Consider the following 24,360-nt stretch of genomic DNA (forward strand, 5'->3'; position numbering starts at 1 on the left):
ATACCCTGAATTTAGGGGGATAAGGCACTGAAAGGGGCAAGGGTGGAGGGAAGAAAAAGAATGCCATAAGGAAATCAGGAGTATTAAAAGAAAGTCTACATCCTTGACTCAGATCCCCCAGGTCTGGCTCCACAACAGCAACAGCCAGGCTTGTATCAAATTTGGAGGATCTCTCTTTGAAGAAACCAAACTGCAAACTGTTCAGGGAAAAGAACCATAGATAATAAGTTGAGGGTCCTCACTGAAAAGCCACCTTTTCCAAAGAAGTCCAAAAGTAAATAAGGTCCCCACCTAATTTCCAATTAGCCATTCAGTGTTTCACTCAAATATGCAAGATATTAGAGAAAAGCTTCTAAAATTTCAGACAAGGAAAAAAAAGAAAAAAAGAAACAACCCAAACAGAGAAAATACAGGAAACCGAAACAAAACAAAAACCTATAAATATTCAATATAGGTAGTATTTTGCATGCATGAAACAAGAGCAGGATGGTATGAAAAGAAAAAATCAGAAAAGAGGGCAAGCTTTTAGAAACTACACTTTGAGAGCCAAAATAAAAATTCCTAGGAAATGTCAGAGGAAAAGCTGAGAAAATTCTCCCAGAAAGTAAAGCTGAAAGAAATAGACTAGAATGACTTCCCTAGTGGTCCAGTGGGTAGGGCTCCGCACTCCCAATGCAGGGGGCCAGGATTCAATCCCTGGTTGGGGAACTAGATCCCGCATGCATGCCACAACTAAGAGTTCATGTGCCATAACTAAGACATCTGCATGCTGCAACTAAAAAGAGATCCCACATACCACAACTAAAATAAAGATCCTGCATGCTGCAACTGAAAAAAAGAACCTGCACGCTGCAACAGAGATCCTACATGTTGCAACTAAGACCTGGCGCAGCCAAAATAAAATAAATAATAAATAAATAAATAAGAAAGAAAGAAATAGACTACAGAGAAGAAAACTGGAAGAACAATATAGCTCAACATTAACTTTATCATCACCCACCTAAGGAGCCTTCTTAAGACTTTATTCCTAATTGCCTCCTAACTCGATGAAACTTAATAACTATATATACTGTATATCTTTTTATGTACATTTGTGCTTTGGTACATAAGGAGTAAGATCTTTTCATCTCCCCATGAATCACTTTTCATCCCCTTTAGGGGCAATAATGCCCCTGTTAAGAATGAGTCATCCAATTTCCAACTAAAAGGTGTTCCCACAAACAGGAAATGGTGTGATCTCAAATTATTTTGGTAGTGTTTAATATTTGGCTTAATTTTTGCTAAAATCCATTGCCAATAATAGAATTAAATACAAGGAGAAACATATAGGAGAACTGAAAAGTGTGTCTTGTGAATAGGATTAAGGGGTGGGGGTGTGTAGGGGCAAGAAGTGCTGTTTCCCATTGTAACCTTTCAGCACTATTTGCCTTTTTAAACTATTTGCCTATAATATTTTGATTAAAAGTATTACCCAAATAAGTGTGATAAAGACTACGATGAAAGCTCCCGAAGAGCACATGAGAGGAATACCTGATAGTTCACGCAAAGTTAATGCCACCCAAGTGGCACTTACCTCAACCCTGAAGGGAGGGAGTGAGATCATGAAGGGCCCTGTGGGTGAAACTAGGGACTTAGATTTAATTTAGACTTATTCCTCCAGTCAAAGGGAAATCACTGAAGAGTTTTAAACATGGAGCAATAGAGGTAGATTATTCTGAGTACACCACGGGAAAATGAATGAGAGTAATGCTAGACTGGAAACAGGGAGACATGGGGAGTTGTAGCAGCCCTTTGAGAAAGAAATGACAGGCTGAATTTAAAAAGTGGTAGTGAGAATGGAAACAAGTGGACAGATTCCAGAGTTGATCAACTAGAACTGAGAAGGAATGGTAATCTGTTGGGTGTCAGAGAGGTATAGACAAGGAAACAGTCAAGACTTACATCAGGGTTCCTTTCACTGAAAAAAGGCTGAAGGATAAGGAGGTGGAGGTGAGGGAATATACAGCTTTTCCTTTTAGACAAGATGACATTTTTGCAATCTCAAACACGACCCATTAAATTATAGGAATAAATGAGAATTTCCCAATGCTCATTTGGAACTAGGGAAAGCACCAAGCAATTCCTGAACAATTGTGTTTGCCAAACAGTACAAAATGAAGAAAAGCTTCCAAAGCCTAGTAATAAACAGAATCATCATGTTATGTTATAATTTCCATAAGACACAAGAAGAAAGCAAAAAGGGGAATGACTCTGAAGTTACTCTGAATTCTCTACCTTCTTAAACTCTTTTAGCCAGAAACAAAGGTATAATATTTTACAGCTTTAAGACCAAAATAGCTAATAGTAATATTATACTTCTATATACCTTTCTATTGACTAATCTTCCCCTTTAAAAAAGAATTTGCTTTGATAAATTTGATCAAGGAAAGTATCTGGTTGAGTCTGAAATCTAGAAATAATTATAAAATGAAAATAGGGCTATTTACTAAGGATCGCAGGGAGGAATTTTTCGAGATAATTGGATCTAAGAAGAAGTACAGTGAAGAAATATATGTGTTACAACTGTCCTCAAAACCAGGGTTTTAAGCACCATAATTATCCTGTGAAAGATACAGGAAAAGAGCAGTGAAGCTGAAAGAGCAGCAAGGGAAAAGAGAAAAAACTGAGTTATATCCCAAAGAAACTGGTTTAGAAAGGAAGCAGAGGGAAGCAAAAGTGTCAGAATAAGGGATAGCAAAGAATTTTTTCTGCAATAAATTGCTTTTCCCCATATATAAAGAAACTAGTTACCTAATGACATATTTAAGTCCACATTTTAAATACTGTTTACATAAACCATTGTTTTCCCCTTCATGAGTACTCACAGTCCAAGTTTCTTCAACAACCACAAAATATTTAGCATCCTGAAAAAACTGTAGGAAACTGGCAAACTATTAAAAAATCATATTTTATCAAACCATCTGTTTACCTAGTATAGAAGTTCTGCCACTTGCTGGTGACTCTACCTCTTGTATGGCACTAAGTTCATGTTGGTTCAAGTCCAATCCATCTTTAACCCTTGCTACAGGTGGTTTTGAGGATTTCCAACCCAGTTCTTTGTCCTGAGGCTCACCTATCAAGTCAAAGACAAAGTTAGGCACAATACTTCTTCAACCAGCAAGTTGTAGGAGGTGAAAGCAAAGAATCATCATCAGGATAATCAGTACAATAAAACGCAATTATCTTACGGCTTTGCTTGGCATTACTATCTTCTGAAAGGAGCTGATTATCATCACAGTTGCTCCTGCCTGCAGTACCAATGTCTTCCTGATCATTTTTGGCTAGATCTTGGTGATGAGGAAGCCATTCTCTGAGCTTCTGGGATTCAAAATCATTTTCAACTGTGGCCTGAACAAGTAGACGAGGGTGGGGATGACAAAGGATGAAAGATCATGTGAAGAAATCATTACATTTGTATCTCCCTTCTTCAATTAGAACCTCAACCAAATAAACAGCTCCATCAACCACATTATTACAATTTTATCTACAGATAAAAAGAATGAGAAGTACTTCTAATACTGAAAGGGTAATAATTCCATTGAAAAGTGTAACCCGTCACAACCTTAAAAACGGCCTCCACTGCACCTTTCAATAAGAGATTATACTTGAGTATCCCTCACTGCTTTTCTTTTCCCATTACTTTTCCTTAAAATGACCAGTAAATCCCCAAATGACTCAAGTTCTCATGAACTCAACTCAAGCTTCTCCTGAGCATCAAAGGATTTGTAGAATTCTATTTAGGCTAACTTATAAATTTAGGAAGTGACCTTTTAAAATAAAATGGACACTTTCATATATAGAAGAATATACTCTCTCTCAGATAAAGAAACTATGAATAGTCATCTAAGTGACCACACCAGAGTCTTCTCCACAATTCAGTCACAAGCAGTAGGTCCAGCTGTCCATCAGCCTAAAATCACACCACTTTTATAACAGATGTTAATATTGTCACTTAAGGAAAAAGATGGTACTGATTTTGATTCTATACAAATGTCAACAAAGTGCTATACAGAAAGCACAAAGTCTGCTTTTTGCCTAAGAGAAATTCTGCTAACTGTGAGGGTAGGTCAAAAATTATCCACATTCTGGCTGTAGAATTTATAGAAGTTTTAATATAACTGGAGTGCGGATAATTTTTGACTCACCCTCATAGTTATTTTATAGTTTAATCTTCTTGTGGTAAGCTCAAAACCCTTTATAACAAAACTTCAAAAGAGAACCTATATTTTCAATGATATTTGAGTTTGGTTGTATCAAACCACTGGCTAAAATTAGTTGGGCTTCAAATAACTATTTACCTCATAAACGTCATGCAAGGTAGATCAATTTTTACATTTTAATTTTCATGTTCTTTAAGGTGGAAAATTAAAGCACAAAGTCAAACCACTTATTCTCAATAACTAAGAACTTATTTTGCCCTAGGATTAAAACAAATATTTAGCTTTGCTGAGTCAGGTTACTACCAATGTTTAATTCTGAGATGTTCAAGTTTAATACATACCTGACTGTCTTTAAAGAAACCCTTCAAAGTCTCCTGATGTTTCTGTATCTGCTGCTGCAGTGCTGCTTGTCTCTGTACAAGCAATTCTTCTTGGGCTTTTTGGCTATAACGCAGCACTACTTTTTGTAGCTCCAACTGCTTCTGAAGTTCCAAATTATCTTGCTGAGCTAAGATAGGCTGTGAAAAACTCAAAAATCTATCTTCAAGTCTTGGGCTCACAGACACACTTGAGGGGGCTGCATGTTCATTCTTGGCTGAATACAGTTCACAAATGTCTTTAGATTTTACTTCAGCAAAAGGTAGTGGAATACATGAATGCTCTCTTTCCTTGGGTAGAAACAAAGAGGGAACAGGCTGCTCAGAAGAGTCACCTTCAATCAGCTTTGTTTGTTTGTTTAAAAGTAGTTCTTCCTGAGCTTTTTCATTAAAACGCAGCACTTCCTCCCTCTGTAAGCCCAACTGTGCTGACACATGATCTTGCTGAGGCAGAACAGCCTGGGATAAACTCAAAAGCCTATCTTGAGATCTTGGAATCTCAGGATGACTTGCGGAAACAGTATCGTCACTTCTGGTTGGAAGAGTTTTTTGGATTCTTTCAGAGTCAGCAACAGGCAGTGCTACATGGAACAAGGATGAAGAGGCACTGGTCTGCTCCGATGAGACCCCTTTCTCCAGTTTACTTAGTCTTTGCAAAAGCAATTCTTCTCGGACTTCCTGTATAGATCGAGTGGCTTTCCTCTGTATGTCTAATTCTTGTTGAAGTGCCTTCAAATCACCATGGTGAGGTTGAATAAAATGCTCAGATGACTTTTCCTCAAATTTATATTGTCTGGGCAAAACCAACTCTTTCTGGGTTTTCTCGCTACACGGAAGGGGATTTGTCTGTGCATACAAGTGTGTTTGTTGAAATGTAATTGGATAATCTCGTTGAGGTAAAACAGGCTGTGATAAACCTAAAAGCCTATCAGGCAACCTTGGTATCTCGGAACGACCTGAGGAGACTATGTTATCACTCTTAGTTGAACAAGGTTCTTGGAGTCTACCGGCTTCACTAAGAGGTAATGGAGCAAAAGGATGCTGTACGGCTAGGGGTAGGAACGAAGAGGTGCCAACTTCCTCAGGAGACATTCTTCCCTTCCACTCACTCTGTTTATGCAAAAGTAATTCTTGCTGAGTTTCCTGTCTAGACTGAATGATGGCTTCCCTCTGTGTAGCCAACTGTTCTTGAAGTGCCTTCAAATTATCTTGTTGAGGCTGGATAAGCTGTGATATCTTCAAAAGCCTATCCTGCAATTCTGGGATCTGAAAATGGCTTGAAGGAACTCTACTCTCACTCTCTGCTGAAAGAGGTTCCTGGGTTGTAAGAGATTCAGCAGAAGGCAATGAAGTAAAAGAAAGCTGTCCTAACTGGGGTGTGAGTGAGGGGCCACTTTGTTCAGAAGATACATTCCCTTGGGTTTTCTGGCTAAACTGAAGAGCCTCCTCTTCTGTGTCTAACCATTCTTGGTGTCCTTCCAAATTATCTTGTAGAGGCTGTATATGTCGTGAAAATCCCGGAAGTCTTTCCTGAAATCCTGGGATCTTCCAATGGCTTAAGGGAACTGTACTATCACTCTTGAATGACATATATTCCTGGAATCTCTCAGATTCAACTCCCTGAGACAAAGAGGTGCAAGTCTGTTCAGGAGGAATTTCTTTTTCTAATTCACTTTGTTTGTGTACAAATTCCTGAGTTTCTTGTTTAGCCCCAAGTATTACCCTCTGAACGTGTGACTGATCTTGGAGTGTTGTTAAATCTTCCTGCTGTGGCAGGTTATGCTGTGGAAGACCAAGAGACTCATCCTTAAATGTTGGCGTTACCAAATGACTTGAAGGAATAACACTCTCCTCAGAGAAATACAAGCTCTGAATTCTTCTAGGCTCAGTTTTAGCAGAAGCTTGTGAAGCAAATGAACGTTGAGCGACCAGCGGCGGGAATGAAGAACTCATTTGCACAGACTTAGCGTCTCCCAAATCCCTTTGTCTACGTAGAAGTAATCCTGCCTGGGCTTCATGCCTGGCCTGAAGAGCATCCCTCTGTACAGTCAGTTGTTCTTGGAGCAACTTCAAACTATCGTGCAAAGGTTGGAACTGCTGTGGGAAACCTGAAGACCCATCCCGAGATTTTGGGATTTCAGATTGGATTGAGAGAAGTTCCTTCTCACTCTTAGATGAATACTGGTCCTGGATTTTTCCAGATTGAGTACCAGCAGAAGGTAGTGAAGTAAATGTACGCTGAGCTACCTGAGGTGAGAGAGAAGGGGGCTCAGTCTGTTCAGCCCATACTCTTCCATCCAATTCACTCTGTTTATGTATACACAATACTTCCTGGGCTTCCCTTCTAGCCTGAAGGCTGTCTCTCTGAATATTTAACTGTTCTTGCAGAAATTTAAAATTAAGCCTATCCTGAAGTTGTGGGACCCCAGGATAGCCTGAGGAAACTGCAGTCTCTTTCTTGGTTGGAGGAGATTCCTGGATTCTTCCTGACTCAGCTTTGGCAGAAGGCAGTGAAGCAAACGAATCAAGAGCTAACAATGGAAGGAATACAGAAAGGCCAGTTTGCCCCTCCAATTCTTTCTGTTTGCACAAAAGCAGTTGTTCCTGAGCTTCCTGTCTTGACCGAAGAACTTCCTTCTGTAGGTCTAACTGCTCTTGGAGAGCCTTCAAATTACCTTGCTGGGCTATGATGTTCTCTGAGAATGACAAAGACTTATCCTGCATTTGTCCAACTACAGGATGGCTTACAGAAACTACACTTTTGCTCACCGTTGAAAAGAGTTCCTGGATTTTCCCGGACTCACCTTTAGTAGGCAGAGGACTAAAAGAATGCTCAGCTACCAATGGTAGGAATGAAGAAGGTTCAATTAACTTAGAAGATATACTTTCATTGTTCTCTGAGAATATTTGCTGGGAGTCTAAAGCTTGAAAAGTTGTTGCCCCAGATATTTCAGCTCCTTCTTGAGCATCCTGTACTATCAGTGGCTTATCATGTGACAAAGCCCTTGAAAGTGTATGAGAATCTTTAGGGACCAGTTTATAGTCTCTATGCTGTGTTTCAGTCTGAGAGAGTTGTTTCAGCTGCTCTTGTGACTCCAAAGCTTGCTTGGCTAAAACATCTGAAGTAACTAATGTTTCAATTGTTTCTACCTGTCTTTGTGGAAAGCGATTTTGTCTTGGAACCTGAAAATCTTGCTCTAATTTGGAGATCTGTACGGGTTGCATACGTTGTTTGTTAGGACTCAACTTGGGTCTCTGACCTTGATCCTCATGTTCTGATGTAACAACGAGTCTTTCAGATTTCTGTGGTGGTAATGATGTAACAGAACCAGATATCAATGGTGTAGCTGACATGGATGGGTACTTTCCTTTTAACATAGTCTGATATTCAAGTAATCGTTTCCTGGCTGTTTCAACAGACTGCTTGTGAAACCTACCCAAAACAAACAAATATTATTTTTGATGAAAAAAACGCTCCACATTCTTAAGTGTTTATACATTAAATTTAATCTAGGCGTGGCCGTAATTAAGGCAGAAATGGAACAACGTTATTAACATTGCCCTTTAAGAAATCTACATGCAATAGTTCTAAAGGGAATCCCAGTAAGATCTCTATATAAACCAAATAATAAATCCTGAAAATGCAGCCACACACTGTCGTATATAAAGTGCACCCTCGCTAATACCTGTTCTGCTGTAATAGCTGTTGCTGATAGTTACGAATCATCTGCTTGTGCTTATCTTCATCAGAACCTGCGGTGCGTAACGCTGGGGCAGCGACACCCTAATAAAAGACAAAGCTACCAATTAAAAGGCAGATCCAGAAACTAGTACTAAAGTATTTTACATAAACTGAAGTTCTATAATTGTAAACTTCTATATAGCTTTATTTTTTATAAAAAGACTGGCATTTTCATTGTTAAGAAATTAAGTAATCTACCACTCTCCTTTAGTGTCAAGCCCAAGAGCTCAACAAACACATTACACACAAATCATGGTCACATATATTAGCACCCATTAGAAACTGAAAGATGAAAGTCATTAGGTTTGTATACACTTATTTATATATATATATTATTATTATTTTAATTATCAAATAGAAATTAGAAATGCATTCTACTTTTCTGAATGCTAAGATTGCTTACACTTCCTTATCCTGCAACAGCCTATGTAGGGATGAGATTTCCTGCATCCTACCTTAGTCTGTAGAGTTTTTTTTCTTTTTTCTTCTTCCAGCTGAGCTCTGAAGCAATCAGTTTCTAATCTTAACTTCTGTTGTTCAATTTGTTCAAGTAATTCCAACTGCTTTTGCTTCTGTTCTTCTATTTCCATTATCTAAGTAACAAAAATACTATTGATCTATTAACAACAAACTTATACCAAAGAAAAGCTTTATATGCATTACACTGAAAAAAAACAGGTCTCATCACCAGGAGTACCAATTATCCAAGAAGAAAGTGGTGATGTTTTATCTGTTATTGCCACTGCCAAAGGGAAGAAAGGAGTGAGAGACAGAAAAAGGGGAAAGGAGGAAAAGGGAGAGAAGTAAAAATAAACATGTTAACTATTTCTATTTCCTGGGAGCACAGGGAAACCTTGATCACCACTGAAGTACCACTTCCAGAGAAGTAGCAAATTCTGTGTTCACATTTTTAATTTTACCTTGTTTTCAGTACGAATAATGCCTAAGAAGTTAAATATCAAGACCTTCCACAACACTTTGATTACTTAGGCATACTCACAAAAGGGTACAGTTATCTAGAAGCTAAATAAAGGTACAGTGAGGAACATTCAGCCTTTACTGTCAAGCATGAAACAGATGGGAAGACAATGGCAGAGCGATGACAAATAAACTCTAAAGTTATACCAACACACACACATAAATCCAAGAAATAAAAACATATGTTAAAGTAAGATTCATGAGGACAGGGAGTAGTCTGTCTGGTTGCCTGTTAAATCCAACACCTAGTAGTCTTTGAAATATACCTAAGAAACATAAAGAGAATGTATGTAAAGTTTTATTACAAGGAATATATCTACTAGAGATAATGAAGAATGATCTTGTTTTCAAAATTAAAAATGTCTCAATATGAGACTATCTATTCCTAATCAGGCAATAGTGGCTATAGCTCAGCTCCTGTCTTCATCTTCCTTACTTTCCTTCACTCATAGGAGCCACTGAATTTAAACCATTTATAGTTTTGTTGTACCTCTAGAACTGCACGGTCAATACAGTAGTCACTAGCTACGTGACTATTAAAATTTAAATCAATCCAAAACAAATAAAATTTAAAATGCAGTTTCTCAATTGCACTACTCATATTTCAAGTATTCAACAGCCCACGTAGCTTGCAGCTACCATACTGGACATAGACAAGGAACGTTTCCATTACTGTGGAAAATCTGTTGGACAATACTGCTTTAGAATACTGATTAGAAAGCATTTATCTGAGAAGAAATACTGGATCATAGGATTCTCACCCCTCAGCTGTATTTTTACAAAAACTATGACTATAAACTGACTGGCTGGGACCTCCCTGGTGGCGCAGTGGTTAAGAATCCGCCTGCCAATGCAGCAGACATGGGTTCGATCCCTGCTCCGGGAGGATCCCACATGCCACAGAACAACTAAGCCCGGGAGCCACAACTATTGAGCCTGTGCACCGCAACCATTGAAGCCCACGCACCTAGAGCCCGTGCTCTGCAACAAGAGAAGCCACTACAATGAAGGAGGAGGCCACACACCACAATGAAGAGTAGCCCCCGCTCACAGCAACTAGAAAAAGCCCGTGTGTAGCAACGAAGACCCAACACAGTCAATAAATAAATTAAATAAATAAATAAATTTATTTAAAAACAAAAATAACTGACTGGCTTAGTAACAACTAGCCTCTTTCGAGGTAATCTGTATTAAGAAAAATCTTTCATTAAAGTAGAAGGGACCAATATTCAATATTATAGTTATGGAAGTTGAATTTTAAATGTTTCTTTGAAATGCAGTTTTTCAAAAAGACTTTTGGGTGCTCGCTTTGGCAGCACGTATACTAAGATTGGAATGATACAGAGAAGATTAGCATGGCCCCTGCGCAAGGATGACACAAATTCATGAAGTGTTCCATATTAAAAAAAAAAAAAAAAAAAAAAGACTTTTGGAATTACAAAGCCCAGGTGAATGTTTAATACTATGACAGGGACTCATTTATTCAACAGATATTTATTGAGTACTTGCTATGTATAAGACATTGTATAAGAATCAATATAGGATAAACTGACTTTTCAAAAAAGACAATCTTGGACTTCCCTGGTGGTCCAGTGGTTAGGACTCCATGCTTCCAATGCAGGGGGCATGGGTTCAACCCCTGGTCAGAGAAGTTCCACATGCTGAGTGATGGGGCCAAAAAATAAATAAAAAAGACAGTCTCTGCCTTTAAAAAACTGGTAAATTTTATAGGGAAGACAAGATACATACCAGAGTATAAAATACAAAGCAGAATGCAATAAGGGTCAAATGAGTAGTACAAGCGAAGATGAGGTACCTTCTATCAAATGAATGTGTCAGACAAGGTAGAAGAAATGGTATCAAAAGCAACCAGATGTTAACACAAATTTCACTGGTCAAACAAAACTATAGTACGTAGGGGAAGAAAGAAACCTTTAAAAATTAAAATTTCAAATTACCTGTTTCTGCCTTGCTGCCATTCTAATTCTGGCTGCTTCTTCCTGAGGATGAAGTAGAACTGAACTCTGAGCTACAGCTGTGATAGGCTGAGTCTCTTTCATTTCTAAGAGAATCCCCAAAGCAAAAATTAGTTTCAATAATTTAGAATTTGATAGCACTGTAATGTCCTTTGTTCATTTATTACATGTAATTTTATTAGGGAAAAGATGTGAAGAATCAAGCAAGTTTAATTTGAGAATATGATAAAAAGGAATACCTCGTTCCTTTTCAGAGTCTGTATTGAATGAAAGTGGTTTATCTTCACTAGTAAGTGGTCCAGAGTCAACTGTTAGCATGTCACTTTCAACAACTGTAACAGATACATTGTTATGAACACATTATCACTATCAAACTTAAATCTGAACAATGTAACAAAAATCTACATTCAGAAGCCTGGCAACAAAACATTTCCACATAAATCCAATTACATTTTTAAAAAAAATCTAGAAGATAAAACTCTAAGAAAAAAAAAACCAAAAAAACAAGTCAAAGAGGAGTTACACCACATATAATTCAAGGAAATACTATTGATTTGATTTCTGTAACTACTGGAAATATATTTAAACAGCCTATTTATCTACCAAAAATATTTCTTTAAAATTAACAAAGAAGCCAAATCTCTGGTGGGAATGTAAAATAAATACACAATACTATACATTCAAAAGCTGTCAACACGTTCATATCCTTTGATTTAGGAATTCTTTTCCTTTGTTCCTAAGGAAATATTTAAAGATTCGGGCAAAGTCTTTGCTAAAAGGATGCTCATTATAGCACAAAAAATAACAAGAAAGATTAGAAACAGCCTGAACATCTCAACATAGGGAACTGGTTAGCTCTGGTTCATCAATTTCATGGGAATATATACATACACACCACACACACACACACACACACACACACACACACACACATAATTCTACTACACTGATAGTGCCCTGGAAGGAGACTCACTACAGTTTCTGACATTTATTGCCTTTAAGTGGCAGCATGATAGGCTTTAAAACATTTCTTCCTTTTGACCTCTATCCTTTGATTTTCAGAAATGAGCATATTTTTGAACAACACAGAAAGGGTTTATGTGCTACAAAATGAGATGACTGGAGAGAACTACCTTGTTCCTGCCCAGAGGATACTGTTCTGTCTTCACTCACAGTTGCTCCTGATTCAACTGTCAGGGTTTTACTCGCAGTTTCACTAACAGTTGTAATCATTTCACTTTCATCCTCAGACATGGATTTAATTGTCCAGAGAGATTTTTGGTTTCGGATCTTATTTAATAATTTTTTAAAAAGAATTTTTGAAGGAATCTGGTGGGTCTTCATTGCCAAGGGAACTAAAAGAAGAGAAAAAAAAAAGCGTATTCAGCACCTATTACAAACTAGGTAAACTATTCTATCTTTATACTTAGTTACCACAACTACCACTGGTTAAAACAACAGCACAACTTTATTTTCCTCAATATTTATAATTTAACACAATTTTATAACCAGGAATAATTTTTTCAACTTAAATTTAAATAAGGACACCAAAATTCAACTATAGTTGACCCTTGAACAACATGCATTTGAACTGCACAGGTCCACTTATTTGCAGATTTTTTTCAACAAATACATACTACAGGACTACATGATCCAGGTTGGGTTGAATCTGAGGATGTGGAACATCGGATACAGAGGGCCAACTGTAAGTTAAATGCAGATTTTCGACTGCATGGAGTCCTTAACCTCTCATTGTTCATGGGTCAACTGTATTTTTCAACAATAGGCATGCATCATAAATTTCAAGGTTAAAAATGTATCAGGAAGATGTTTACTCCGCTTGCTAAAAGATGACAGAATGCATATCTTAACTAATCTGTGGGTAAGACTAGCATTCAAAATATGTGCTGTAAAGTTCACAAGAAAATAAAAGATTTTGCAGAGACCAGAAATGAAGTTTAAAGGGGAATTCAAGGCAACTGAGCCCTGAACCCACCTTCTGAAGTTTATGCCAAACCACAGTAACATTATACTATGTTCAGACAGCAGTGTGGGCACAGGAGACAGGGATAAAGCCTAGAGCCCTCACCCAAGGAGTCTAAGAGGAGATCCACATAAAACTGGAACCCCAAGGACACCTACCCACAGTGTAGGGTGAGGATGAAAAGAAAGCCTCAGTGGTTTTGAACAAAGGCAATACTCATAGGTATGGGGAGAAAAGAAGTCAAAAGGAAGAGGACTTGGTCTCTAAGGAGATGTGGAGTAAGAGACAACTTTATCTTTTTAGAGGTACCTCTCATGGCTCTGGCTTGGATTACTGCAGACTGTGGTATATCACTAACATGAGGAAGACAGGAAGACAAGGTTTCAGCAGGCAAGAGAAAATGATAAATTTATGGTTAGGACACCGAGTTTTAAGTATACATGCAACAGCCAAGTGAAAAAGTTCAGACTGGTGGAGATAGAAATGAAGTTTAGAAGAGAAACCTAAGTTTGTACTGTTTATCATTATACATGAAGTGCCTAGTAGTAATTATCACAGTAGCATCTCTCTGCTGATTTGATCAAAGGCAAAAAAATAAAAAATAAAAAAATGCTGACCTTTCAAAATTGATCATCTAACTTAACCTAAAAATCTTCAGATTATAATTACATATAAATAACATTCCTCCTATGTATATGAAAAGGATCTTTAGTGATGGAAATCTGAAAAGTTTCCTCCTCCCATCACTCTCATTAGTATTAGTCACTGTTTGCACTTAAATTAGACCAGACTTTCCTAACTATTGGCAAATGATTAGCATTAGCATTTTTTTTCTACGAAATACTGCAAGATTCAGCTCAGAAGTTTTTACCATCTGCTTCACTAGAACGTATTGTTTCAGCTTCTGTCACTGGAATGTTTTCAGGCTCCCCTAAACTTTCTTGTTCCATTGAAAGGTCCAGTTCTTCATCTTGGATCTGATCAGTCACAGTGGGCAGAGGCTCTGGTTCAAGGTGCAAAATCAGGTTTCCTTTCACCTCTCAATAAAGAAATACAGAGACATGTTTCCATTCCAAAATGACTAAAAAGAACTTGAGCATAAAATTTTAAAGATCATCATAGTTTCAAGTCTAAAATGCGAGAGACTGTTTCAAACTGAGAACTCATTTCAAAATAAAAACTGCTTCATCAAGATAAATGTAATTTTCCCACCAAAATGTTTGAAAGTTTAGTGAGAATATCTTACTTCTGTCTGCATTGTACATGTCTTCAAAGGCAAATTCTAGCTCTCTCTGCCAATCTTCTTTCATTTCACTGCGTTTGTACGGTAGTTCAGCTAGTTGTGGTGGCATCCGTGCTACCATCTGTCTCCTGCGTGCCAGGTCCTCTTGTTGCAGCTGTTTGAGTTCTTTCATTAGTTTCTCCTGATTCTTCAAGAATAAAGAGAATTAATTAACAACTGAGTCACATATTTCATATGGTAACATTAATAGTAAGGGAAAATGGAGAAGTCATAAAGACAGGGACTGTAGTTCCCTCCCCTCCTCTACCATTTGTTCAAACACAGAAGACATTATTTAATAAGAGTCGGTCCTCCATATCTGAGGTTCCTCCACATCTGCAGATTCAACCAGCCACGGACTGTGCAGTACCACAGTATTTACTACTGAAAAATATGCGGGTATAAATGGAGCCACACAGCTCAAGGGCCAACTGTATTATCTTAGTAAGTACTACCAGGTGATGGTTCTGGTTAGGCCATAAAGCTCCACAAGTGTCTGCCAGGTACAGATCTCCTTCCTCAGGACAGTCACGAAGCTACATTCTAATTAAGTTGCCACTGCTCCTGCAGTGTACTTTGTTCCAGTTCTCCATGCAGCCAGAAGCAGACACCAGTCTCGGGTGAGCACCAAGACTCAGGGTGCCTGTGGCTTAACCGGTATTTCTTGTTACTCCACACTCTTATGAATCCTCAAGATCAAAGGGGATCTCTTTTAAGCTCAAAGAGTCTGGCAAATATGAAAGTTGAAGCACAATGTTTTAGTGAAGTTGTCTTAATTTTGGTGGTGGAGGATAAGGAGGGGGAATAAGGAAAGACCTCTCACCCCCTGGGATGAGGATTTAGCCAGATATAAGTGGGTGAAGGAGGAAGAGTACGAGTAAAATAAAAATCCAACACAGAATTATGCAGAGAAAGGCATGGGCAGTCAGGGAGAGTACACTGTTCATTACAGATGGGGTATGGAGGGCAAGGATGGTTAAGGAAAAAAAAAGATAAAGTTGAAGAGGCAGGTAGAGGCCAAATACAACACACCATAGCAGGAAGTAAGATCCCAGGGCACAAAAGGGTCTGCAGCAAAAAGGCTCAAGCAGGGGACGAGAAATCCTCTGTATGGTACTGCTGACCATGCTTGTATAAGAGACACAGTCGAGGAAAAAGGTACAGAGCCTGTATAACAAAGTTTTTGTCAAGTGATAACACGCTTCTTATTTGTAAATATTTTGTCATTTGGAGATGAGGTTTTTTTTTGGCAGGTCCTAAAAAAGAATCAAATTATGAACAAATTCACTTTTTATATTATGATTCAAACCATCTCATTAAATTAACTTCAAAATTATTTGAATAAGCACACTATTTCTGGCTCACTGAAAGTGTGGTATATTATTCTACTTGAATTATTTATAACAACTACCATGACCACTGACATTTACTGTGAGCTTAAAAATTCTAGACAAAATTTAAGGGCTTTACTAAACTCATTTAACCCTCGCAAAACAGATGATGAAACAGAACGCGGAGAGGTTAGGTAACTTGCCCGTGATCAGATAGCTAAGCAGTGAAGAAAGGAGGAAACCCAGAAACACTGACCATGGAGTCCACTTTCTTAACCACTAAACACTACTGATTTATGGAAGAATGTGCTCAGTTTACCAATTGCTTCTTTCATATTTTTTTTTCTTATAGGTTTAAACCGTAGGTGAAAATTATGGATAATAATTCAGACATTCAGTTATTTTACATTAGTTATTTTACATTCAGTTATTTTACATTAGTAAATAACTGAATGTCTGAATCACCCATAATTTTCCTCTTTTGGTTTTATCATAACTTACCCCTAGTTTATAAAAACTAAAAATTTAAAGGAGAAGGTCATAATTCAGTTCTAACTATACAAAGGAACTTTAAGGCATTTAATTTCCATAGAAGCATTTAAAAACTCATTCTTTACATGAATGTTTAAAACATCTAAACACATTAGTCAAATTCAGAAAAGAAAATTAGACTTCTAAAAGGAGTCTGATTTTTTTTTCTGATTTCATTTTTATCCTATTTCAAGAATAAACACTGAATAATAAGCAGAACAGACGCAAAGCTGTAACTACAAAGCCAGTTTCCAGGATACATATTTTACAGCCCTGCAACAAAGTCAAAGCTCCTTGACAGCAAGGATCACGACTCTACCTTTGAATCAGTATTCTGCAAAGCCAACAAGTGCTTTGCTCAATAAATATTTAATGAATCAAATCTTAAAACTAGCAGAGTACAAATGCAATTCAAATAATTAAATTAGAAAAGTGCTTAATTTCTTCTTGGGCTGTTTTTAGACTGATTAAAATATTAAACTTTTAATACATTCATCAGTAAAAATTTTAGAAGAAAAACGAGAACAGCTTCACCCAACTTGAATTTGAAACAGGAGGTAACAGCAAGTTGGGAAGCTTGAAATGACATGAATCAGAGACAGTATTTTCCCATTCTTCACGACTCTGTCTTTTGCTTCTGTTCACTATAAGTTCTACAATGGTCTTGGTAAGGCCATCAGTAGTGGTCAACAGCTAGAATTTAATTCTTACTTGAGCCATATGGATCTTTTTCATTGCTTGGAAACCCCGTGCATGTGCCTTTTCACACCGTTCCGTTCTCTCTTGTGCTGCTTGTTTCTGCAGTTCTTCCAATCTTTTCGTTTCTTCTTCAGCAGCCAAATGAGGATCTGGCTAGCAGTCAATCAATAACATTTTAGACAATAAATAAAGTGTGAAGCACAGTGATAACTAAAAAACAAAACAACCTTAAAATCATGTTTTTCTACTTATATCAAATTAAATGATAACAAGTTATATTTTAAAATGCCCACAATTATCAACTACACATACACATGAAAAAAGTCAAACTGTTATATAAAGGTTACAAGTCGTTTGTTTTAAAGCAGAGGACACTATACTCATCCAAATACATTCTTCCATCATATTTTTGGTAAGAAATTCTATTAAAACAACAGTGTTGTTAGGTAAACATCTGCAAAGCTAGCAGTTAAGAAACCACAAACATCAAAGGTCATGTGAACCATTTGGGGAAGCACTAAGATTTGTCTTTGGTTTTCAGCTAAAATTTGTGGCTTGACTTCAGCCTCAGGAAGGCCAAATCACCAAAGCACCTATTTTAATATAATTTCTGGCTTTCTATGACTTGTACATAACCAATGATTACGTTACTGCACAACAAGCCATCATCTCATTAACATAACAATATCAAATGTGGGGTGGGGCACACAACCTAGATTTACTATTACACCTAAACATTCACTTTCAAGTATAGGAAAGCATTCCAAATATAACTTTAAGTAAAAATCTTATATATTTTACATGTTGATAATTTATTAGTCAAGTGAAACAATGACTATGAAATCTATTAACTATATATCTAAAATTATTTACAACTCTCAAACAGTGAGACAAATAGGTAAAGAGATGAACAGTTAATGTATTAAGAATCAGCAGGGACTTCCCTGGTGCTCCAGTGGTTAAGACTGAGTTTCCACTGCAGGGGGTGTGGGTGTGATTCCTGGTCAGGGAACCAAGATCCCACAAGCTGCTTGGTGCAGCCAAAAAAAAAAAAATAGTGCACTGGCCAAACAAGTATATGAAAAATATTATATCCCTTTTGAGCTAATAAATACTTATGCAAATCTAAATAAAGGTCAGATTAAATCAAAATTATAATCTCTATAAAATTATTTAGTGCATTAACATGTATAACGTTACATAAAATAATCTTTAGGAGCAACATTTCATTTCATTTAGGCCATGAGGTTTTCAAGAAAAAAGTTATACAGGAATTCTTCATATCACGTGAGGGTGAATTAAAAGCAGAATGTCAATTCTGGTAAACCAAATTTTGACAGGAAGGAAAAACTTCAAAACATACGTGTATAATAAACATGCTCAGTCCAGATATAATGAGGTATATAAAGAATATCAAGAAAATAAAGGTTTAGAGAAAAATTAGGTACCCTAAACAAGTTTTACTCCGCCCAATGTCAGAACAAGATTTTACAAGAATGTTTTAGGAAGACAATCCCTTAAAAATTTGTGTCACTGCAATTAAAAATTTAAACAAAAATCTGGTTGAAATAATTGTTAGATTCCATTTTTAGCAGCTGAACTCAAAAGATATGTGAAAGTTGCAAAAACCATGAATCCCAAGCAAAAACTCTTTTTAGAAACCATGTTTCTGAAAATCTTTTCCATGACTTGCAATCTGCAGTGCACAAAACAGTGACTATTAAATATGTTACTTCTGTATCTTCTACATCAGACATATGGACAGAAATCTTTTTTAAGTGTGATAACATGTTAAGCGGAATTTAAGCATTTCTGCTTGTCTGCTGACATTTGTGGGTCTTACAGCAAACAATATAGTGGATCTGATTCAAAAAATATTTCTAGGATGAAAAATCCATTTGAACAAGTTCTGTGTAACTGCTGCTGACACAGGAAAGGGTGAAGGGCACAAGTAATTCAGAAATTTTAAGCATACAAAGTTGTGTTTAGCTGTGTGTACAGAATGTAAATGTAGCATAAAACAAAATTTAGAGAATAACTGGCTCCAAGTAGGAATATAGCAGGTCAATTTCATCATTCTTCTTCAGGCAAAGACAAATTTGATAACATACAAAAGATCTTAGAACTACTTTATCAAGATATTCAAACAAAACATGATAGCAGCTCTTACCTGCTGAAAGGCTGACTGAACAAAATGAAAGCTGCCTATTTGGAGAAAGCAGCTGAAGGAATAACTAAAATGTATGCCAAGAGTGTAAGTATTTTTTACATAATACCTGCTGTAAAGATCCTATTATTCTACTCCAAGGAAGATTCTAAATTATTGTGCATGTGGAATAAGCGTAGAGGCAGATGAAAACACAGAGGTTTGTTATTTGGAAAACTAAGCACATTGCTCCACTGTCCCATTTTAAACCCAATGTTTAAAGACAGATTCTTCCTAAGTGATGGTGTAAGGAAGCAAATAAAACAAAAGATCAGAATGCTCTAGTTTGGGACTGTTTTTATAAAACTGCATTATAACTATGATCTAATCTTCAATTACTGTCAAAGAGGAAAGTTTAATAACTTACCATGACACCATCAGCGGCACCCTATATTACAGCTAGGAAAAAAAATGTCTTTCTTCATCAATCTTAGTATTAAACATCTATTTAATACTGTAAAAACACAGTGTAGCAACCACAAAAGCAAGTTAGCAATAGATGGAAGTTATTGTTCTTATATTATAAAATATTGAAGTTGTAATAATATTTTACAATTTTAAACAAGTTTCAAGATTTATTCTTCTTAGAAGTTAATTCTATGATGATAATACTCATCTTATGTCTTGATCAAATACTGATTTTAACACCTGCTATTAAGGAATTTGCTGCATTCTAACCTCCATATGAATGCTGTACTATGAAAGTTTATTTTCCTAGTAGACAAATATATCTAACATGAAAAAAGTGAAGACTCACTGTTACAAAGAAATAGCAATTATAACAAGGAATGACAATCATGTCACTGTTAAGAGTGACAACAATTTTTAAGTTATAACATTTTATACAGACAAGGGTATGATAAGATGGCCATTTTCATATGTTGCTGATGCTTTTTAGAAGGTAATTTAATGATCTGTATCAAGTATCTGTTATCAAGTGTGTTATACAGTTTGGAAACTATAATTTCTCTTCTAGCAATCTATTCTAAACATACAATCAGAGCTGTAGACAAAATATACAAAATGATTATGTTTGCAATACCTATGAAGCAAAAACCAAAACAAAACATACACACAAAACACAATAGAATGGTTAAATAAATTCTATAATGAAATATTAAGTAGCTATTAAAATCATATTTTGAAAAGTGTGTGAATATGTTTATATATAAAGACTATAATGAACCCATTAATGTATTAACCACATTACTTTTTGGTGATGGAATCGTAGGTGTTTTTCCTATAGTTTATGCCTGTGTGTATAGTTTCAAATTTTCACAGCGTATTATTTTTATGTCAAAAAAAGTTTTACGGTTAAAAAAAAACTATTTTAAAAATAACAGTTTAAGTAGCCAACTTCATTCTTTCATATTAAATTAGCATTCATATTAAACATGACATCATAATTCAAAGCATATTTGAAAGACTTTTTTTATAACAAAGATATAACTCAATGAACAGAGAAATAATAAAGTGAGGGTCATGAAAAAACAGTAAATCACCTGCTTTGTGTCCAACTCTCTATTCACAAAAGTACAAAGATGGTGGTAGGTAGAACTATTGGTTTTCACATTAGAAATCTTCTTTACTTCAATGTTCTGAAAAATGAAACAGAAAATAGGTTGTTAGGTTAAAAGTATTAATTTTCATTTAAAGCAGGATTCAATGAAAGAAATAATTTTGTATTTTTATCAGTTACTTTTTTTTCCCCCATGAGATCATGTACTACATTTCCATTAAGCCACATATAGATTTAAAAAGCCAGATTACATTTCAACAAGAATACTGAATAGGTGATGCTGTATAGTTTACAGCATGACATCATGAGGCACATAATGGCAAGGGGCTGCTCTATTTTTTTATCTTAAATGACTGTTTTCCTCTTTTTTAAAAATTAATTAATTAATTTATTGGTTGTGTTGGGTGTTCGTTGCTTTGGGCAGGCTTTCTCTAGTGGAGAGCGGCAGCTACTCTTCGTTGCAGTGTGTGGGCTTCTCAGTGCAATGGAGCATGGGCTCTAGGTGCACAGGCTTCAGCAGTTGCAGCACATGGGCTCAGTAGTTGTGGCTTGCAGGCTCTAGAGTGCAGGCTCACTAGTTGTGGCGCACGGACTTAGTTGCTCTGAGGCATGTGGGATTTTCCCCACCCAGGGCTTGAACCTGTGTCCCCCGCAGTGGCAGGCAGATTCTTAACCACTGAGCCACCAGGGAAGTCCCAAGGTGCTCCTCTATTATTGATTCTAAGTTTGATCATTTGGTAACAGTGGTTCATAACCACTGATAAGAGAAAGTTCTCTCTTCTTTTGTCTAACAGAAGTAGGCCAATGAATAAATGTAGAAGGATGATAGATACCTGTTTGGTGCCAAAGTATCATCTCCCAGATCACTGAGCAATTGCAAAGAGAAAAATATACCTTTATAATGGAGATCTCTTGCAGTCACATAACCAAACCCGACAAATACAGAATATAAGAAACTAGTCTAGTCTATTCAAAAATTCTGAAATAAAATGTTGGCTAGGGTTGGAAGAGATAATGTTTCACTGTGAAAGAAACCAAGAGACAAAGCAAGCAGAAGCAACAAGTGAACCTTGACCGGATCCAGGTTAATTTTCTTAGTGTAATACTGTGGTTGCATAAGAGAATGTCCTTATTCTAGCAGAGGCACGCTGAAAATAAAGCATGAAATGTAATCTCTACAATCTACATTCAAATGTATATATTTATACATTCAAATGAATGAAACCATTTGAAATCTATACACAATGCAAACAGCTATTTCTCTGTACTCTTCTAACTTCTCTATATTTTGAAAATTTTCATAATAAAAAGTTGGGGGAAAAAAGTGCAACCACACTTTCACATATAATTCACATTTGCCAAATGACTTACACAATGTTTTGCTTGCTTTAAATTTTTGACCTTGGCTTGTTAGGAACATTAGTAATTATGACAAAAGTAATAAAAAAAAAATGGATAAAATACTGCCTGCCTTTTAATAAAGTACTGAGGGAGTGGCTGAAATCTCACTTTTCCATTTGGATCTTGTTGGATCAAATGCCACATGGCGGATGGCTCAATATAAAAGCAGAGAGGCTGACAAAACCAGAGGCTTACGACAAGACTATCCGGTACTCAGGCTGATCATACATACATAAAATACACTTGTTTAAGCCAGAAAGAGAAAAACAAATACCGTATGCTAACTCATATATATGGAATCTAAAAAAATGGTACTGATGAACCCAGTGACAGGGCAAGAATAAAGATGCAGATGTAGAGAACAGACTTGAGGACATGGGGCGGGGCAGGGGACGGGGAGGTAGTTGCAGGGTGCGAAGGGGAAGTCGGGACGAAGTGAGAGTAGCATTGACATACATACAGTACCAAATGTAAAAGAGCTAGCTAGCGGGAAGCTGCTGTATAACACAGGGAGATCAGCTCAATGATGGGTGATGACTTACAGGGCTGAGATAGGGAAGGTGGGAAGGAGTCACGGGAGGAAGGGGATATGTAGTTATATGTATAAATGTTGCTGATTCACTTTGCTGTACAGCAAAAACTGGCACAACAGTGTAAAGCAATTATATTCCAATAAAGAGCTTAAAAAAATAAAAAAAATAAAATACACTTGTCTACACAACTAAATTAGGTATCCCTGTATTTGTATTTTTTTCACTTCTACTTAACTTTTTTGATAAAAGTAACTGTAATTTTGATAATCATCCAAACTAGCCATTTTAATAACCACAAGACAATCTGAATGATAAGCAATACCTTTCAAAATTAATTTCCACTTAATAAATTAAATGTTTTTGTTTTTGTTTAAATAAGCTCCAAATCACAAAATCAAACATTTTACTCCCCCAAGGAAACAGGCCTCTCATGATTTTACATAATGTTGTGTAATTAAAAAATATATTTATTTATTTATTTATTCTTGGCTGCGTCAGGTCTTAGTTGTGGCCCACAGAATCTTCACTGCAGTGCGTGGGCTCCAGAGCATGTGGGCTCTGTTGTTTGCGGTGCAGGAGCTCCGTAGTTGCAATGAGTGGGTTTAGTTGCCCATAGCACGCGGGATCTTAGTTCCCTGACTGGGAATCGAACCGGCATCCCCTGCATTGTAAGGCGGATTCTCAACCACTGGACCACCAGGGAAGTCCCATGATCTTCTGTAAATTTATTAACTTATCTGAACCTGATTTCTTTATCTACAAAATGGTAACTATTTACAACAGTCAAACCTTGAATGTGGGAAAGTCCCTTTTTTTTTAAATAAATAAATTTATTTATTTATTTATTTATTTATTTTTGGCTGCATTGGGTTTTCGTTGCGGCACTTGGGCTTTCTCTAGTTGGCGTGTAGGGGCTACTCTTTGTTGCAGTGTGCAGGCTTCTCATTGTGGTGCTTCTCTTGTTGCAGAGCATGGGCTCTAGGTGCTCGGGCCTCAGTAGTTGTGGCACACAGACTCAGTAGTTGTGGCTCATGGGCTTAGCTGCTCTATGGCATGTGGGATCTTCCTGGACTGGCAGGCATATTCTTAACCACTGTGCCACCAGGGAAGTCCCAAATGCGAGAAAGTCTTTAAGGCAAACAATCCTTTTCTTTTCCAATAAAATAAAAAACTTTATAGTTTTTCAAACAACACAAAAAATTTTTGAGACAACTGGGGAAAACTGAACACAGACTGAGAATTAGATTAGACTGGGAACAATATTGTATTACTACTGTGCTTTAAAAAAAGAGTCCTTATACATCAGAGACACATACTAAAGTATTCATGGGTAAAACGATAATTTGGAATTATTTTTAAACATTCCAGATATGTGTTACCTGTACAATTAAAAATTAAGCTTAAACAAATGGTATTTTGACCTGTACTGAATTCTAATGGTAAAGAAGAATTATTATAACCTAGCTTCAATACTGAAAGTAATTCACCTCAAAAAGTGCTGGAGGAGGAGGTGGCAGACTTGTAATTTTGGCAGATCTCTCTTTTTCCACAAGCAGTGCTTCTTTTCGAGCCTTTACATGCCTTTAAAACAAAAGATGTCAT

The 24,360-nt window shown here is 36.6% G+C and overlaps 1 protein-coding gene and 1 non-coding gene across 6 annotated transcripts in view; one reads left to right on the top strand and one right to left on the bottom strand.

The window, feature by feature from the left end:
* Positions 1-24,360, bottom strand: part of CEP295 (centrosomal protein 295) — a 42,818-nt gene that overhangs the window by 10,477 nt on the left and 7,981 nt on the right. For all 5 annotated transcript variants that reach the window (XM_057750238.1, XM_057750242.1, XM_057750239.1 and 2 more), the window contains exons 5-17: positions 24,246-24,339; positions 20,808-20,903; positions 17,112-17,252; positions 14,503-14,686; positions 14,128-14,295; positions 12,406-12,627; positions 11,512-11,604; positions 11,255-11,358; positions 8,774-8,911; positions 8,263-8,360; positions 4,541-8,009; positions 3,228-3,387; positions 2,969-3,112 (exon numbers count right to left, since the gene is read on the bottom strand). In XM_057750238.1, coding sequence (XP_057606221.1) covers positions 2,969-3,112; positions 3,228-3,387; positions 4,541-8,009; positions 8,263-8,360; positions 8,774-8,911; positions 11,255-11,358; positions 11,512-11,604; positions 12,406-12,627; positions 14,128-14,295; positions 14,503-14,686; positions 17,112-17,252; positions 20,808-20,903; positions 24,246-24,339 — 5,111 coding nt within the window. The remainder of the gene's footprint in view (positions 1-2,968; positions 3,113-3,227; positions 3,388-4,540; positions 8,010-8,262; positions 8,361-8,773; positions 8,912-11,254; positions 11,359-11,511; positions 11,605-12,405; positions 12,628-14,127; positions 14,296-14,502; positions 14,687-17,111; positions 17,253-20,807; positions 20,904-24,245; positions 24,340-24,360) is intronic.
* Positions 10,597-10,701, top strand: LOC130829626 (U6 spliceosomal RNA). The gene has a single exon (XR_009047639.1). It is a non-coding gene; the product is annotated as a U6 spliceosomal RNA (small nuclear RNA).

Source organism: Hippopotamus amphibius, chromosome 9, assembly GCF_030028045.1.
Source record: "Hippopotamus amphibius kiboko isolate mHipAmp2 chromosome 9, mHipAmp2.hap2, whole genome shotgun sequence".
Taxonomy (NCBI): Eukaryota; Metazoa; Chordata; class Mammalia; order Artiodactyla; family Hippopotamidae; genus Hippopotamus; species Hippopotamus amphibius.